Consider the following 19,312-nt stretch of genomic DNA (forward strand, 5'->3'; position numbering starts at 1 on the left):
AATTTATTTAACAACAGCCACACCTAGACGAGAGATTAATATTTCCAAATTCATTACATTCCATAACAAAATATTAATGAAAAATTGTACGAATTTGGATTTTGTTTTTTCAATCTAATGAAATCAATTATAATTACCTTCTTACATTAATCCTTTTCTTCAGTAAACATTTCTCAATCAACGCTTTTAAAACCCTGAGGACAAAAAAATCAATAATTATAAACTGGGTAGTAGTTATATACTTATATTAAAATCTATGGTCATTTTCAGCCATCCAAGGAAGAAAAATGCGTGTTAATCATGGTTTGCGCATTTCATTAAGCATTGTATCATCATTATAATATTATAAAAGACATACACCATTTTCCAAAAATCACCCCCAAAAAAAAATGTCATATAACACCATTACTAAACACATTTAGGTGGAAAATAAAATTTAAAATATAGTCCCACGAAAATAGCAAATCAATGTCAAATTCTTTCAAGTCACAATTTATTATTGGTAAGTCAAGTTTCTCACCCCACCAATGATTTCCATATCTGTACACTTTGAAGTATGTTTATAATTTAAGGCAAGATTTTTAGAAAGTTCAGTACCTTTGTAATAAAAAGGAACTGCATATTTATGATCTTTACTTTTTATATGGCCAGATCTTTTTAAGTAATTAAAAACTATAATATTAAAATATAATATCAAATTTGCTTACCAAAATGTAAATCCATAAGACTTCACACACTGGTTACATGCTGTCCCTGAAGAATTAAAAATTGGTTATAAATTGACCATGATGCACTTAGTTCTAACATATTAATGAAAGTTATCAGATATAAAACAGGTGAGTATTCAGCAAAACCTTTCAGATTGGTGCATGACATAAGAATTCATCATAATATTTATATTAAACTGACCAGATAATGAGCAAAAATCATCCCCAGAAAGTTAAAAAAAATTCAAGAATACTGTATGATCACAAAATGTATTTTAATATTTAAAACCATAAAAACTATTAAGGTTAGTGTGATGTTCAAAAGTTGATTCAATATCATCTGTTAACAAACTTATAAATGAAGGAAAGAGAAACAAACCCACCTAGTGAAACCTAGTTAAATCATTGCTCCATGTATCCCAAGATTTCTGAAAATCAATTTTAGTTTTAGTTAAATTGTTCTGTTATGACAAAAGCATTGTATAACAAGTTAACTCACCGAACATAATCTCAAAAAATGAATTCTAAATAAGACATTAAAAGTAAATTAAGAGCAAAAAAATTTATTAATTGCCTTCGCAATTGATCTAAAAACAGAAAAATTGAAAAGACAAGTGTCTTTATGTCTATCGCTTGCGTCGTAATTGCAGTGTGTTTCGTCGAATCCAGGCAGCACGGCGGGATCCTCCCTTAGTTTGAGAATAGCGATGACCCTTGCCAAGACCACGGGAACTGCGTCCTGCTGATGTAAGACCACGCATTTCTCTGTGCTTGTGTACAGCATTCACAATCCAGTTGATCTTAGGGTCACGACGGATAGCCTGGTATTAAGAAAAATATACAATGAATGAATCAGATATTGGAAAACGTATAAATATTAATAGTGTAAAGACAATTTGTCATGCTCACCTTGTGGGATGGATCCACTAAGATAACTTCGAAGTATTTATATGATGAGTCTTGGGCAACCCAGTACGAGTTGAGTACTCTCAATCCACCACAACGGCGTCCAACGCGTTCCTGCACATCAATTTTAACATATGAAGATTCTTAAAAAAAAACTCAAAACAAATTTGTACACTGTACAGCCATTGCTGAATCTTCAAGCTAGTCAAATATATACAATTTGAAGCATACCTCGGCAATAGATTGTAAATTGCGCGTAGGTTTCAACTGATTGACACCATGGCTCTTAGGTTTGCCGTAAGTAGCACCTTTGGGAACTGGCCGTTTGCGACCACCGCGGCGCACACGGATTCTGAAGATGACGAAACCTGAAGATAGTGACAAGATTAATGTAACTCGTTCACGATACACCCATCACAAGGGAACGTAAGTCATCAATACGTACCTTGTTTAGCACGGTATCCCAGCCTTCTAGCTTTATCTGGTCTGGTTGGCCTAGGAGCACGGTGCATGCGAGTTAACTGACGATACTGCCATACCCTGACACGCAACAGAAAACGCATAACATCGCTCAGCTTTTTGCGGTACAACTCTTGAATGTATCTGTACGCACCCATTTTGGGAAGGCTGTGGCAGACCTAGTAACAAAATCATTAATGAAGTATGATCAGAAGTCACATCATCGGTCTGGCCACAAAATATAAGATTTGAGACACATCCCGAAGAACATGCCGGACACTATCTGTAATTTTAATAACATTTAAAAGAAAACATAAAACTCAAATAGCAGAGCAATAATTTTTATTCAGTAATTTTTAAAACTTCTGCTTAAATATTGATTTAACTATATGATCAACTAAATAAAAAACGATAAAATATTAACACGTACGTCTCGCTCAGCCACAAGTTTACGAAAAGATTTAGTAACAACTGACAGGTGACAAACTTAAACGTTCAGAACAAAGAAGATGTAAGACTACGTCTTTAGAGATATTAGCCCAAAGAATATATTATACTATGCAACCAAAGTATTGCTATATTTGGGTCATTACAAACGTGCGAACTGAGTCATAAAACTTGTCGTAAAAGGGATGTGACATTGCCGCACAACTCGCTATCGATAAAGGGATGCCGCTCGGACGCAAGTAGCTGATGACTAATGCAATACGGTCAAATGTAGGTGTTTGTGAAAATTGTATTTTATTTGTCATTAGTGGTGGATATTGTGGATGTGTGTCTGAAATAAACATTTATTATTATAATTATTCTCTTTATTATAATTTCATCTTATTTTATACATTTATATATTTATAAAAAAACAATATTACAAATAAGTATAAATATAAAAAATTGAGTCACGCCGGCGTTGATTCTTTGGTATAAGACCGTTTTCGAAAACGACTATTGGGACAATTATTGTTGAATCAACATCCCACATGTCTGTAGCCTCGTGTGCCAGGCCTAGGTACTTCGACAATTTGTTTATGTCTATATCATCACACGGAACGGTGATATCAACAATAGATGCTCGACGCTCTAACCGATTTACCAGCACAATATCAGCTTTATTAGCAATGATAGTTCTATCCATGATGATAGATCGGTCCCAGTAGAGCTTGGCACGTCTGTTTTCCAGAACTGGCTCCGGAGTATACTTATAATACGGGACTTCAAAATGCAGAAGATTGTATCCAAGAGCAAGTTGTTGATGGATGATCCTGGCTATTTGGTTGTGTCTGTGCAAATTCTCTCCATTGGCAAGACGAGAACAAGCAGAAATAATATGTCTGATAGACTTACCAGGATCATGGCACGCCCGACATATGTCTACTGCGCCATCCTTCTACAATCATGTCTACATTAGGTCCGTTGAGAGGCCGGTAAAACCGTCCATGAAGCTCTTTTTCCCTTCATACAATCAAGCGATCTTGAGTACTGAGTATCACCGATTTCGCCAATTCTCTTTGGATAAAGAGAGCGGAGTAAGTCCGTTTTCTGCTGCCACAATTTCTCGATGTATTGCCCATTCTTTACGAAGGAAATATTCCCTGAGATTATACAGCTCACGATTATGCAGGTTTTTGACATTTAGAAACCCGCGGCATTTCCGTGGGATGTATAATCTCATCAAAGATGAGCGTGCATGGTGCATCCGGTATGTCGTCGGTAGTTTATGGACCTTTCTATCTAGGGCGTCAAGCTCAGTCTGAGTCCACTTTAGTATGCCGAAAGTGTGTATTAATAGGGGAATTACCCAGCTGATGAAAGCACGTACCTTGTTTCCACCAGATAGGAAGTTTTTTATAACTTTAGTTAGTCGGTTAAAGAAACGTACCGTCACCAGCTGTTTAGTGTCCCTATCTGAAAATCCGAGACATTTTGATATACCAAGGTATTTGTAGGCTTTCAGTCGCACTAACTGATTTGAGAAATAATGACTCTGAGAGTTGTATATGTTCGCTATTTACAACCCTGCCTCTGTGTTCATGTATGGTCGCACATTTATCCACAACGAATTCCATTCCGATGTCATGAGTAAATGTTTGGGTGATATTTTATAACGATATCAAGTCTTGTGTATTTCGTGCATATAACTTTATTATTATTATTATTATTAGACTTTCATAAGCGAACCATGGACGCATTATTCTCCAACTTAACTTTGTTAAAATTAAAGTGCGATATTAACGCCCAAACTCGTACGGTTATTTATAATGTGCTAACAGTGTTTAATGAATTGAAAAGTGACCCGGTTAACATTTCTTCTCTAAATTTAAATAAACCACGAGATAGTAAGGCGCTTCTTTGTGGAGTTAGTACGAGAACTGTAGACAAAGTCAAGACAGAAATACTTGAATCTGGCTATCCATCTACACCAAGAGAAACACATGTAAAACCAAAAACAGTTACAAGTATCGACAGGTTACAAATTAAAAAAAAAAACATGGATGGCCGAAAATACATAATGGAACGAATTGATATGGAGTTTTTAAGAAAACTTGATACATTAAAGAAGACAAGCGATACCCGTCCTCAGTTTTATTTGAATGAAACCTGGGTCAATCAAAACCAGTGCGAAAACGAATGTGGCTTGGAGAAAATGATCAAGGTGGCTTTAAAAAATCAACCAGTGGGTAAAGAACAATGTTTGATTGTATGCGGATACATATATGGAGTGGTTTCAGGACGTTTTACGAGTTTTGGAGGAACCATCCATTATCGTTTTAGATGCCAGCTACCATACCAAGCAATTAGAACCCATACCGACACTGTCTTGGAAAAAAAGGTAGCATACATAGATGATTCCAACAGAAAACCATTCTCTTTTCAAATGCCGACATAAAAGAAGTATTAATATTTAAATTCAAACAAAGCAATCCAAAAAAGATTTATGTCACTGACCAACTGGCAATTGCGCATGGTCACGAAGTAATTCGGCTGCCACCGTAGATGATTATATTGGCAGTGAGCCAATATAATCATATCGATAGTCGATACCTTTTACATGAATTTGTGATTTAATTCATCGAAAATGCATATTTGACCTACCTACTTCAAATAGTAAAGGCCTATGCGGCAAATGTGCCCTTTAGTGTAATATGTATGTGCATCTTATCATTTCATTTAAAAGAAAAGCCACAACTGGCAATTATGCATTTGCTACCAAACATCTTTGAATAGAGGTGAGGTTGTTAGAGCCAAGAAGTACAATTGTTCATTGACTGGCTGGTATGAATCATGAGGTATGTTTGGATTTTAGAGTGACTGCTGGTTTTTCTACGTCAAAAAAATTACAATCTTCATCTTTTAAATTCTCTTTGCTTCATCTGTTTTGTCAGCTGAGGCTGAAAGCTGTGTCATTTTATTATTAATGTTCTTTTTACCAAATATACTATATAACTATATCTGCTATGTTATTATCAACCTTCTAATAGAGGTGACTGGGTTGAGGTACCAAGCGAGTAACGTTGGTTGTGCCTCACGTGTCTCCTTTCGTTGATTCTATTTGATTCGTTTTAGTTTACAAAATATATTGATATTGTACCTACCTAAAATACTCATGTATGAAAGTCCGTTATTTTTTAAGATATAGAAAATATTAGACAGAATATCTAGGACAAAACAACCTCTGAAATGGCGCACTCTGTGTCAGATAAACGGTCTGATTTTGATTTTGATGACTCATTATTAGACAAAGATTATGGTCGTGAAGAAGTCATAAACTCTGATGGTTCTACATCTGGAACTGACTTTGTATGATGCTCAAAACCAATTATAGGAATTTTACCAAACCACGGACCAGTTTTAGAATTATCAGATGAAAACACAAACCTCGTTGAAGGGACAAAGAAAGGAACTATAAGTAAGACTAAATAAAGAAGGAAAAAATAATAACCAAATGTTTTGTAATTGTAACCTAGATGGAAGAAGTCAGCAAAAAGTGCATAGTAATTTTCAAAACATGTCATGGGTGCAATGTAAATATTCTATTTAGTCATACTAGTAAAAAAACTCTTCGACTGATGAAATAGTGGTAAAATTTTGGTATGTAAAACAAAATATCATTGATGTAAAACGTTTTTCCCCACCCACCCTAGGCTACAACCAAAATAACTATAAGGCTGTAAGAAATATTCTTGAACGTTAGAATTCAGAATTATATCAATAATCCCTCATTAATTATAAACCAAATGCAACAAAAATCAACAGTACTAAAATTAAAAAAATCATATAAATAATACTCTAAAACAAGGCGATAATATCGATTAGTTAAAATCAAAAAACAATTTTTCAGCCGCCAGGTTCAAGGAGGTATGCTAACTCAAGTGACGAACACTAATAAAATAATTAAAAAAAACTCAAGTGACGAGTCCGACAGTCGGTAAAAATATAACGGGGGAGTGGGGAATGAGGATACGCCATATTGAAAATTGGAGTCGTTGAATGTTGATGTTGTTGTCATGTTTACGTTGTAATATTAGTGAATATTGAAAGTGATTAAGGTATATTATTTGTTTTAGTTTTGTAAATGCCGATGATGAATATTATAAAGCAGGCATTAGAATGTCCTTAAAATATTCATTTATTGGGAAGGCTACAAATCAAAAGAATAGGCGCCAAATGAGATCATTACAGTTGAACGTTTCTGTTATTATAATCAATTCTCTCACTCATTAAAAGTGCATTTTATTTACTATGTGATCTATTGAATGCTTAATTTTTTCAGATAATTTGGATGTAACCCGTAACATATAAGCAATCAAAATGTTTTATGCACATTTTGTGCTAGCCAAAAAGGGCCCGTTGGCCAAAATTTGGCTAGCTGCCCACTGGGATAAAAAATTAACAAAGGCCCATGTATTTGAAACTAACATTGAAAAGTCTGTAGATGGTATTTTGAAGCCCAAAGTAAAAATGGCCCTCCGGACATCTGGCCATTTGTTGCTTGGTGTAGTGAGGATATATTCCCGTAAAGCCAAGTACCTGTTACAGGACTGCAATGAAGCATTTGTTAAGATAAAGGTATGTTTATTTAATAAGCTACAAATATATTTTATTGTTATGTTTAAAAATAACATTATTGAAACTTGATTGTTTATTGAACAAATATCATAAAATTGTGTTACCGATACTTATTTTTGCATGTGATACTCAGAATATTCATATTTATTAAACTTACCAGTATATTACTGGTAAGTTTAGGTTACTGCAGGTTGCTGTAATAAGTTTCCTATCATTAGGATCCAAAGAAATAACTGATGATAATTATTTAACATAGAGCTTTTAGGTACATACTATTTCCTGAATTGTTTAACTTTCAGAATGTTGTGTCGGTTATACGGTATAGTGGTTTGTTTGTTTCACTACTTAATATTTAGTTTTCTTTTAGATGGCTTTCAGGCCAGGAATGGTTGATCTACCAGAGGAGCATAGAGAGGCAGCAATGAATGCCATTACACTGCCAGAGGTGTTCCATGATTTTGATACTGCTATGCCTGAATTAAAGTTAGTATGAAAAACTATAATATTTAGAAGTATGTATAAGTAATGAATTTTTACTATATGTATGTACAGTTGAACCGTGAATATGTTAATATTATGGGGCTTCTATTTATAAATCGGGACTAAATGAGTGGTCACTTGGTGGTTGGTACCACTGTAAAAAAATTATGCCATATCCAGATTAAAAAATAATTCCAGTTCACAACTGGTCTTACACTGCAGCATTTTATTATACTTTTTGGGTTGAAGTGATAACAACTTAATTCCTACTAACATTATAATTTTGAATATAAGTTTGTTAGATACGCTTTCACGCCAAACCTATTGAATTGATTTTGATGAAATTTGATGGTATAGCAATAGACAAGAGCTTGGGAAAGGACATAGGCTACATTTTATCCCGGAAAAATCCATGGCTCCCGAGGGATTTGTTAAAAACTGAAATTCATGTCAATGAGCTATAAGTATACCAATAGTAGGTTAAGTATGCCATAGCAATCATCCTCGAAATAAGTTTCGTATAATTTGTTTGAGAAGGGAGCGAAAACGGGAACCGGAACTGGAATACATGAGATAATCTTAATTCCAAACTTGCTTTTACTGCTGGGGCGATGTCATGGGCATCAGCTAGTCTCTTATAAAGGAATGTGTCCTTTTTCAACATCTTATCTAAGATCTTTTTTAAGCTACATTGATTTATGATGTGCAAACTATCTTATTTTGGTTTGATATCTAACTGTTAGTAATATAAACATTTTATCAATATACATGTACTATGATTCAAGGGTTTTATATATTTTTAAGTTTTAAAGTAAAAATTATCAGAAGCTTATCTCCGTTTCTTTATACATTTTAATTTTTTTCTTTGTCTGAAATACCTTTTATTTAATTTTGCAATCATTCAGAATCTTACAAATTTTTGATATTTGTCAGAAAACACAGTTGGCGTCAAATGTTCTGTTACTATCACAAGCGGTTGGTACTTATTTCATGGGGTATGAACAGTCCAAGGGGTCCGATCATGATGAACAAAAAAACACAAAAATGCTTGATTTGTAACTGTCAGTGTTAAAATCCTTGATAGTTGAAAAGGTTTTGACTTTAAAAGTTTTATTCTTATGTCATTATTTAATATTACAGTGAAGTTGATATAGAGGCTCAATACTCTTTAAACCAATCAAGAGCTGAAGAAATAACAATGAGAGAAGATTATGGATCATTAAATTTAGTAACTCATGATGATGGATTTGGTGATATGGGTTTTGACACAGACAACCCTGATATCATGAGAGATGCTATTGGCAATGAGGGTGGCTTGGAACAGGTATGTTAAGTAATTTCATCCTTAAAAAAAAAAAATTATTCCACACAATTTATACACTATTCCAAAACAATAGATATAAAAAGTATAAAAATAATTGCATATTTTTATACAATCTTATTAATTAATCTAATTCTAGTCACGATTATTGTTATTTTTCGGTGAATTGAATCGGTGTCCTCCCGCCGCGGCCCCGCTCTCCCATCTCGCCTCCTAATGTCGCGCGTGCGACTCAAGCACATCTCACCAATAACTTTGTATGTAGTTGCAAACCTACATTGGCTGACACCATCAATTTCTTGTAACAATTTCTGTAAAAATAACATTGAAATCTTACATTCAAAACAATTTAAAAATTATGGGTGTAAAGGGAATGTATCTTGTTTCCTGATTTATAACAATGGTAGCAGTTAGATAATTATATTGCTATAGTTATTTTAAATTCTATACTAATTCTTAAAATTAAATTAAACTGGAGCCCACATACCAGTGATTAAAATTCTAGTGGGGCCCAAATATCACTACTTTCAGTTCTACAACTTTTGCCAACTGTTCCAATACTACCCACGTTTTAATCTAATTTTGAATTTTCTTATCAGTTCCCTAGAATGTTAATTGAACCATAACTAAATCGCAGCAGTGCATCCACTATATATGACCGACAAGACCAATATGTGCCAATATAGTTCTACCAAATGTAAAATATATCTGGTAGGTACTATTAAAAGTGTTTTCTATGCTCTATTATATGATCTTTTAAGTTGTCAAATGTTGATAAGTTGTCGATTATTAAAAAAAATACATTTATATAAAGGGCTAAACCTAGTCCGTTATTAATGTTAGTACAACTCTGGCAAATCTACATGACACTTAGCTCAAACGTTGTTTGTGCAATATACAGTGTGCATAAAAGTTTTGTTTCCATTTTACTTTCTATTACAAAATTGAATAATATTTTTATTTTTTAAATATCTTATGCATGTATATTATTTAATTATATAGATGTCGGCTTTAGATAGTAACTTGTAGTTGTCATTCGATTTATATTGAAATAAAACAAAAATAAATAGCTATTCGTATTTTTGTAGTAGATTTATTTATTTACCATAATTAAAAAGTTACATTTGTTTTACTCTCACGCTGAATTTTCATGAATATCTACTATTCCACATATTATATCGCTATCATTGTCGTCTATTAAAAATATATATTTCAAGCAAACGTAAAAATGACAACAAAAATTCTAAAAAGTACATTTAAACGCGTTGTAATCCTCTTAAAAGTATTTTATTCAAACAAGAACTTATCAAAGATCTAATAACTGGGATATTTTAGAGTAACTGTGATACTAGCACCTAGTTAAAAGTTATAACAGTTAATATAAACAGCTGTTACCCAGAAAAAAACATTAACCATGTTAATATGAAATGCTCTAAAGCAATAAATTTAACTTCAAAGTTAATTATAATTATTAAAGTTAAGTGTGATCTGTGATCAGTATCATCTATTGAAAATAGATATCTCCTAGTAATATACTTGATAGAATGAGTGTTCGATTTGGAAATACTAAATATTTAGTGACACTATACACAATATACTAATAAAACAGTACTTTGGGATCATACTAGAGCACATGAAACAACGCACGCACAAATAGAAATACACATTATTTACTTGTATACGATAAGTTAGTATTCAACATGTTGTAGCTAGGTAGAGACTTGGCATTAGATTTCGACCTCGCAGGAATCTATCCAATAACAATGAAAAAAAAATATTGTGCAAATGTTAAATTAAGAAATGTAATAATATATAGACAATTCACGTCATACAATAAGCCAAAATATGGCACATACCACAAATGATACCATAATAAGCTTCGACTGCTATGTTTATACATTTCTGCGTTTACTCCAGTTGTTTAAAATATTATTGGTCAATAGGCAGCTAAAAATTTTTCAGTTTAAGCTGCCTTTTTTTTTAATTTACAACCCGATTTGGACAGTGACATCAGTGGAGTTATAGTTAATTTTTTTTTAAACCCTGATGAAAAAGAGGGTTGCTATAAGTCTTACGTTTGTCAGTCTGTCCCTTTTTTCTGATATGTTCAGTCCGAGGTTATTTACGTTTATCAAAATACACAGTCATATTGTAAAGGCTAAATTTTGTATGTTTATTTATTAGTTTGTGTGTATATTTGTTACTTCTTAGTTCTTACGCTCTAGCTAAATGGATTTGGATCTGATAAGTCAAGGAAACTTTTTTTTTATGGACTAGGAGGACAAAAATTTCAAGAAATAAATATTATGACTGTTCATTGTCAGTACATTTATGAAAATTTAATATATGTTCACAAAAATCGTCACCTTTTTGCTCTTAATAGTGATTTTCATTATTATAACACTAGAAATAAGGGATTGCTTGCAACTAATTCTAGTAGGCTTCATAAGATACATAATAGCTTTAAGGGTAAATGTATACACTTCTATAATAAAGTCCCAGCCACTGTTCAGGCATTATCTATAAATAAATTTAAATGTTTTATAAAAAAATGGCTCTGTCGTAAATCCTATTACTCCACTGCTGAATATCTAAATGATCGGACAGGCTGGGACTAGATTGTGATTATTTTATAGTGATAGAAATTACTGTACAATATTGTATATTATTATTGAAAAGAGCACAAAAAATTAATGCTGGGAGAGTTTCTTGCGCCGCTTCTCTTTTCTCTCTCAGAGCGCCATTTGTTTCCGAAGCGGTAGTAGTATCTAGTAGTATAAGAAATGACATCAAAAAGAATTCTAAAGAAATCAATTTTTAGAAAATAAATGCCTTTTATGCCTTTTAATTAACGTTTAATGAGAGAAACAAACACTCAAATATAATATTTTTATCTACATAAAATAATTCGGTGAACTGGTTATTAACTAAATGTTAAGTTCTCTGAAATAAATTTAATTTGTGAATATTTGTCTTTTAGACTTAGACGTCTTTTTTAGCAAATGTAATAATGTACGCGGACAACCACATATTTTTCGTATGGCAGCTTCTGTCAAATTATAATTAATGTGGCTAAATTGGACTTTTGTGTGCGTCAATTTGACTAAATACTTACTTTTGAAAGAGTTTTCAATAGTTTCAATGTTAAAAAAGTAATATCATAACTTTGAGCGTAAAGTTTTAAATGTCTTTTGGTGGTGATATATAAATCAGCCTCGAGGAAATGATTCGACAAAATGACACTCGACTTATTTACTTTGTAAAATTCTTCACTGCTCTCTCTTGATGGCGCCAATTCTCTTTCATTATCTCGTGTTCGGAAAAGCTGAAAAAGTTATCACTAGGTGACGATACGTCTGTGTTACCATGTAAATAGCACTAGTTTAACTATGCACTATTATACCTGGCGTATTAGTGTCAACTGAAACTCCTCTGCCTCTAAATTATCTTCTGACTCACTCATTATATCCCGATGCTGTATGCTCTCATCGTCATCTTCATCATGAACAACCGCCTCCAATATCTGTTGAAAGTTAATCTTTCGTCAATTTTACGACACTTGCTGTAACTCAATAACCAAATGATACCAGCCCATGGGCGCCGGCAGGGGGTGCACTTGCACCCCTTGGGAATCTCGAGGAATTATTGAAATAAAAAGCCGTCTGTTGGAAATCATTTTTTTACTCACAATAATTAGTAGGCAGTAATTACACAATATGGCCGAACTAATGACGTTTTCTATAAAGTTATCTTTATTGTCCTTGGTTATCTTGCCTCGGTGGACACTTAACAACCTGTTCTGGACCTATTCCAAGTTTTAACTCTTCTCAGTGTGCTAAAAGATCTTTCTACCGTGCACGTTGTGATGGGTAGATTCACCAATCTTGATCGCTTCTGCTACCGAAGGAAATAAATCTTTTGCCTCGTTGATGTAGTCCATAAGATGTTTTATATCGATCAACTCCACTGATATTATTTGCCGCTGGCTGTGGATATTTCCACATTTCAAACCAAGATGTGATTTCTGAAAATAAATTAGGTAAAAGATCGCCATTCAAATTTTCAATGTCTTTTGCAGCTCTAAGAAATTCTTCTTTAACGAATATGCCGGAAGTATTAATTTTTCAAACGGACGCACTGTACACTCACTGAAGATAAAAGATAACTATTAGTCACTCGAGATATGCTCACTCGGAACGAACTGTTCGAACTTCAATCGAAAACTGACTGACTCGGAACTCGACCTAGCCCCCTTTATATATCAAAATGTAAGGAAGGTTCCAGATTCCCGAACGTTCTCGAACGTAGCTTTGTCCCTGTCATCTATAATCTATGTCTCTTTCACATTTATTGACTTTGACAAGAGTCGGAGTTGTGGAGTAGCGGTACTTTAAAGGGTGCGTTCAGAGAAGTAATGGAAATCGATTAATATCCACCAACTTAGAATTTTTAAACCAATTTCGATCGTCGCAAACAAATAGGTGTAAGCCGTGACGACTGGGTACATATAAAATAGATTCATAATGAATAGTTAGAAATTTGTAAATGTCTCGAACATAAAATAAACTGCGCTACAGATGTTTGTTTCCGAATAAAATTTCAATTTTTTATTAACAGTCATATACGGCGAAGATTGTAAGAAAACTAAAATCTGCACCACATGGAAATTATTTCAGCCGGCGCCCATGTACCCGCCCACAATGGTTGGATGAGGTACTTACAATGGTGGAACTAATTAGGAACTTACAGTGAATCGCGATCCTAGAATTTGCTACTATGGCCTCGTAATTTTTACGATGGTTAATCTAGGGCTAGGTGTGGTATTTTCAACCATTGATCTACAAAATTAAATTCACTTTGTAAAAGTAAAACTGGGAGGCTCCTTACCACAGGATGCCCGCTACATTATGGGTAGCACAACGGCGCTTATTTCTGACGTGAAGCAGTAAGCTTTATTGTGTTTTTGTCTGAAGGGCGCCGTAGCTAGTGAAATTACTGAGCAAATGACACATAACATCTTATGTCTCAAGATAACGAGCGCAATTATAGTGCCGCTCAAAATTCAAGAATCCTGATCCTGAATGGCACTGCATTGTAATGGGCAGGGCGTATTAATTGACATCAGCTGATCGTCGTGCTCGTCTCGTCCCTTGATGTCATGAAAAAATGTCCCGCCAAGTCGCGCATTGTACACCACCCGTACACAAAGTAATTTGAAGGGTGATGACCTGTGCAACCTCGTAGCTCTAGGGGCTAACAGTTGATTATTCTACTTTCCAATTTTTTCGTTAATGATTGATATAACTAAAAAAACTTGTCAAATTTGTAGAATAAATGTACCTAAGTTGTCGTAAAGAGGTTTTTATGTTTGTTCCCAGTAATCCTGTATTGTTATATCGTTTCAGAGCAACTTACTATTTGCGGAGGGTTCATCGTTGGACTTGGCCAAAGACGGCTCAGGAACAGGAGCAGGAGGTCCCCAATTAAGTGAATCTCACGTCCCAAGAATGGAAGCCGCCCCTCAACATATTGATGATGGTTTTGGTGGACCCATACCAGATGTCGGAGATTTTGGACGTTAGTTGAATTTGTACCCAGTTGTTTTATATGTATCCCTAGGCGCGGGTTCCGCCCGCCCGGTATCTCACTCTCTCACCGCATCGTTATTAAATTTTTCTACAAATTATTTAAAGTAATATTCAATCCCAGGGTTGTACGTAAAATTGGGGCTGAATAAATTTGACCGACTTGGTCAAACTTAGTTGCGAGACTTAGTTTTTTTTACAAGTCTTGTTTTTGATGGCTTTCAATTATATATAGCCATGGCAATGTATATATCATGTGAAATACCTCCTTCTACTTTAAATCGAAAATCGCATGTGCAGACCACATGATATCCTGGTGAGTTATCTAGAGGATCTTAATACATAAAAAGTGCCCCTTTGTTTTTCTAAGGATTTTTTTAAATATTACGCATCGTGAACACATGCTTTTTAATAATAATGAATGAATGAAACATCGTAACACAATCTAAGATTTGTAATGTTTTTTTTTTATTATCTCTAAATGTATTTGTTATATTATGTTGCCTTAGTTTAATATTTTCCAACACCTTAAACTTGAAACTTGACTTCGTAATTTCCTTGCCATATTTTTTTTAAATACAGTCAATAACAAGTGATGACAATACTCTATTATTATTATATATTAATAATCGTGTCTATTGTTTTGTCCTGCTATAGATGCTGGAGGGTTGTTCGAAGGAGATCTATTCGGTGAGGTGTCAGCGAGTGGTACGGGCGGCGCGGCCTCCTCTGGAGCGGGCCACTCCGTGCATGCGCATGACACGCACGATGCGCAACCACAGTCATTGCAGGTAACACGACTCACCACATCCGGTAATCCAGTACTGCCTGTGAAGTATACATGGCGTCCCAAAGTTATGGGACATGAATGGAAAGTACCTTAAATATCGTAGATAGGATATTTTAATGAAAGAAGACTTTATGTTATTTTTAAAAGTTAGTAATTCTGCATTGAAAGATTTTCTAAAAATTACTTGCCTCGTCTGGGACTCGAACGTATCTGATAATTTGTTTGAGGCAGGCTTATACATGCAAAAGAAAATTTAATTTGCTTATTTTTGAAGGGCTCTCATCTTTTTAATAATTACACAAAGTAAGATTTAATTTATTTGTTTTTCATTCATAAGCGCATAAAGCAGTATGTTAAATCATGACTAGTGCGTCAACATCCAGTTGCACTAAGTGGCAGGTGTCGTCTAGGTCGGTCGTCCGAGTACTGGCGCCACACGCCGCACAAGCTGTTAACGTGCATTAAGAAAACTGTTGTACGCCCTGTCCATACGGAACATGAATAAAAAGTATTTAAGACCCAATTATAGACAATTCATTCTAGTGTGGAAAAAGCATTGTTAATCATCCTGGCAACTTTTTAAGCAACAGCTCTGTTGTAATTGAATGTTAACGTGGATTCCAAAAGGAAAAATTAGTAACACTGTTGTTGCATATATATATATATTTTTTTTAGTATGATTCAGTTTTACGATAGTCCGACATGCATATGAGACTGCATACAGGAGATATTATATCGCTCATTTTAGTAATTACTAGCTGACCCCACAAACGTGGTATTGCTATATAAAGTATATATATTATGCCATATAGAGTAATAAGAAAAATATTAATAATTAAAATTTTTTGGGGTATAAAATAAGATGACGACAATTCTCAGACCTACCAAAGAAAATGGTACATAAGATCTACCAACTATTATAGGTAGCTAAAATTAAATTTTATTTTTTACCTCCGGAGAAAGATATAAGTATTCTAATTAGTTATTCATTTTTAAACTATTCTTTCAATTTGATTTCTGAACGACGGGGGACACATCAAAGGAAAATTTAATTCCGAGCATTTTCATATTTATTCACCTTTTAAACCTTCCACAAATAATTAAGACCAAAATTAGCCAAATCGGTCCAGCCTTTCTCGAGTCGTAGCGAAACTAACGAACAGCAATTAATTTATATATTAATTTATTTATATATATATATATATATATATATATATATATATATATATATATATATATATATATATATATAGATATGTAGAAGTCTTAACTGCTCAATAGTTGCCATTTCATGCTCAAATCTGACTCTTTAATATTATGGTTCGTATCTAACAAGTTAATGTCAGACACATATATAAGGAGATCAATTTGGCTAGAGTGGCTTTTAGATCAATATCATATATATAATATATATGATTATAGTAAGGCCAACAAGACGAAATAAAGAATGTAAATAAAATTTCAGGGTTTCAAAACATTTTAATTTCAATAAATTATATGCATATTTTGGATTCCCTATTCTAATCGCTATCGTCTGTATTAGACAAAGATGGTACGTTGGAAGAGTCCGAATCAGTGGTATTCATGACAATAAAACTCAGTAACGGTCCCTTTGTTTACATTCTTTATCTTCTCTCGTTGGCTTTAGTGGTAGATGATTATAACTAAATAATAATTGTAATCAATTAGGCTGAGATAGAAGCAGCGGGGGCCAACGTGGTGGAGAACGAGGCGGCTGCAGACGCGCCGGACTCCGACGACGACATGGGAGACCATTACGACGGAGGGACCTCGCCGCAACACAGGTACTGCATAATCAAAATCACTTCACTCATACAGGTCAAGGAAATGACTTTTCTTTTATATCCACCGCCTTTGAGGGTTGAGCTTTAATAATACGGAGAAGTGGCAACAAACTCATTGTGACAATCACACAAATCATTTCAGTTACAATATATGTAAAGTGATGCAACAATAATACTCGAACTACAAATACTTTAAAAAAATTAATTAACAAAAAACTACCGATTTCAAAAACACTATTCCAAAACAATAGATATATATGCACTAAAAACTATAAAAATAATTGCGTATTTTTATACAATCTAATTAATTAATCTAATTCTAGTTACGTTTATTGTTATTTTTGATTTATCAAAATCCACTTTGCTATACGTATGTATAGCAAATTTAAGACTTATGGTTTTGTAATGGATGCCATTGTCAGATCTGGACCAAGTTACAATAGGACCACACTGGAATTGCCAGTTTTCAAATAAAAAAAGAATTGTCAAAATCGGTTCTCCCATTCAAAAGTTTTGAGGTAACAAATATAAAAATAAATACCGACGATCTATATCTTTTCAGTTTTTGAAGTCGGTTAAAAAAGAATAGTAAATTAATATGTAAAAACAAGAGTTATTGAGAGTACAATCATGGCCAACCACTACTGTATTAACAATAATAGTAGGCCATGGTACAGTAGATGCATCTATCCACACACACCGCAAATAAATAAAGGTATTTAGCGCCGATTTTATTTGCAATTATAAAAAAAATAATATTTATTTAGTTTAAATTAACAAAAAAAAAAATATGTAAATATATAATACCTATGGCAGGATACAGTGGTATGCGCGTCGCAGTGAGCGATTGACATCAGAGTGTACATTGTATTGTAATGTCACATTGTAATCCATATTTTTTTATATTTAAAAAAATCTATACTGATAAATTCTAGTATTTCTTATTCTAGGTTTTTTTAAGAAGTATTGTATAATGAGATTACTGTTTATACTCATTTCTGATTAGATCCAAAATGGACAAGAGATCACAAGATTTGGTATAAATTACATGTGTAAAAATAGGAGTACTTCCTTCGATTATATTATATTGAGTATTTTGTGTACCATCCAGCTAGGAATCCTAAATTAATTAATTTCGACGGGACAGTGATGCACCACTCACAATTAATGTAAAGTGTATATTCTATGTTTCTGCCTTAATTTATATATCATAGCAGTACAAAGTACTCATGGTAAAAATTGGCGGTGCCTCATGTAGTGTGCCAGAATTATATTTCATTACATGCTCGATGATAGATCAACGAACATAAAAAACTCAGACGAGATTTAATAGTTTAGTTTAGATCATTTATAAGTCAAACATATAGTGTATTGCTGTAAAAACGTGGAAAAAGGTTGGCAGTAAAACTCTATTTTGAGCAATGCACCGTCCCGCACAGTAAGTAATGTTTTACTATTCAGTTGTATATCTTCCAGCTGGGCGGGCTCTCCGGCCCCGGAACCTGCCGCAGCTCCGGCCACGGCTGCCCCCGCCACTCCCGCCACGCCCGCGCCCTCTGTGCCGCCGACTCCCACGCGCGACGCTGACCTGCCCGCTCCTATGGTAAATAACATCTCCAGCTAATAAATATAAAGGTACTAGCTGACCCAGCAAACGTTGTATTGCCATACAAATAAATAAAAAAAATGAAAAAAAAAACATTGCGGGCGTACAAAGTACACGTGTCAGAAGTGAAACTTGCATGGTGCATGAACCTCTAAACTGCATATGAATTCCTGGGACTTGTTGCTAGGATGACACATGATTTCACATTCCTCCCACCACTAATATATATAATAATATGTTCTCTCGGTGTCTATGTAGTAATACGTCGTGCGCTTGGAGTCAGAATATATTAAGGTATACTCGCACCATACTTAAGACAATCTCTTCTTTAACTATGGTCGCCCGGTACCAATACATTGTATTATGCTTCCTATCTCATTATCTCCGATGTTAAATATTATGAATTGATGTGACTGCTCTTTTTACTGTCGCTTTTTCGTTTCATCGACTTTCAAATCACAACGATGCTAAAGAAGTTTTCACTTCAAAAACCATTCGATGCGCAATGTATCCTAGATGATTTATGGCTACTTATTTTTTATTGTATTTGTAATAAGATGAATAAAATTTAATTTATTTCCTTTTAGAA

At 33.9% G+C, this 19,312-nt stretch overlaps 2 protein-coding genes across 4 annotated transcripts in view; one reads left to right on the forward strand and one right to left on the reverse strand.

Annotated features, from left to right (window-relative positions):
* Nucleotides 1–1,254: 1,254 nt before the first annotated feature.
* LOC126966757 (60S ribosomal protein L15) lies at nt 1,255–2,661 on the reverse strand. Its single transcript, XM_050811038.1, has 5 exons — nt 2,503–2,661; nt 2,059–2,251; nt 1,845–1,981; nt 1,617–1,727; nt 1,255–1,528 (listed from the first exon to the last, which is right to left on the reverse strand). Exons 2-5 carry the CDS (start codon nt 2,228–2,230, stop codon nt 1,334–1,336), a joined length of 615 nt encoding a protein of 204 aa, XP_050666995.1. The 5' UTR covers nt 2,231–2,251; nt 2,503–2,661; the 3' UTR covers nt 1,255–1,333.
* Nucleotides 2,662–6,504: 3,843 nt separating this feature from the next.
* Nucleotides 6,505–19,312, forward strand: part of LOC126966694 (double-strand-break repair protein rad21 homolog) — a 34,391-nt gene continuing 21,583 nt past the window's right edge. For all 3 annotated transcript variants that reach the window (XM_050810886.1, XM_050810887.1, XM_050810888.1), the window contains exons 1-8: nt 6,505–6,616; nt 6,841–7,136; nt 7,504–7,619; nt 8,757–8,940; nt 14,343–14,514; nt 15,180–15,313; nt 17,002–17,117; nt 18,594–18,720. In XM_050810886.1, the coding sequence (XP_050666843.1) occupies nt 6,879–7,136; nt 7,504–7,619; nt 8,757–8,940; nt 14,343–14,514; nt 15,180–15,313; nt 17,002–17,117; nt 18,594–18,720 (1,107 nt within the window). In that variant the 5' untranslated portion in view covers nt 6,505–6,616; nt 6,841–6,878. The remainder of the gene's footprint in view (nt 6,617–6,840; nt 7,137–7,503; nt 7,620–8,756; nt 8,941–14,342; nt 14,515–15,179; nt 15,314–17,001; nt 17,118–18,593; nt 18,721–19,312) is intronic.

Source organism: Leptidea sinapis, chromosome 11 (assembly GCF_905404315.1).
Source record: "Leptidea sinapis chromosome 11, ilLepSina1.1, whole genome shotgun sequence".
Classification (NCBI taxonomy): domain Eukaryota; kingdom Metazoa; phylum Arthropoda; class Insecta; order Lepidoptera; family Pieridae; genus Leptidea; species Leptidea sinapis.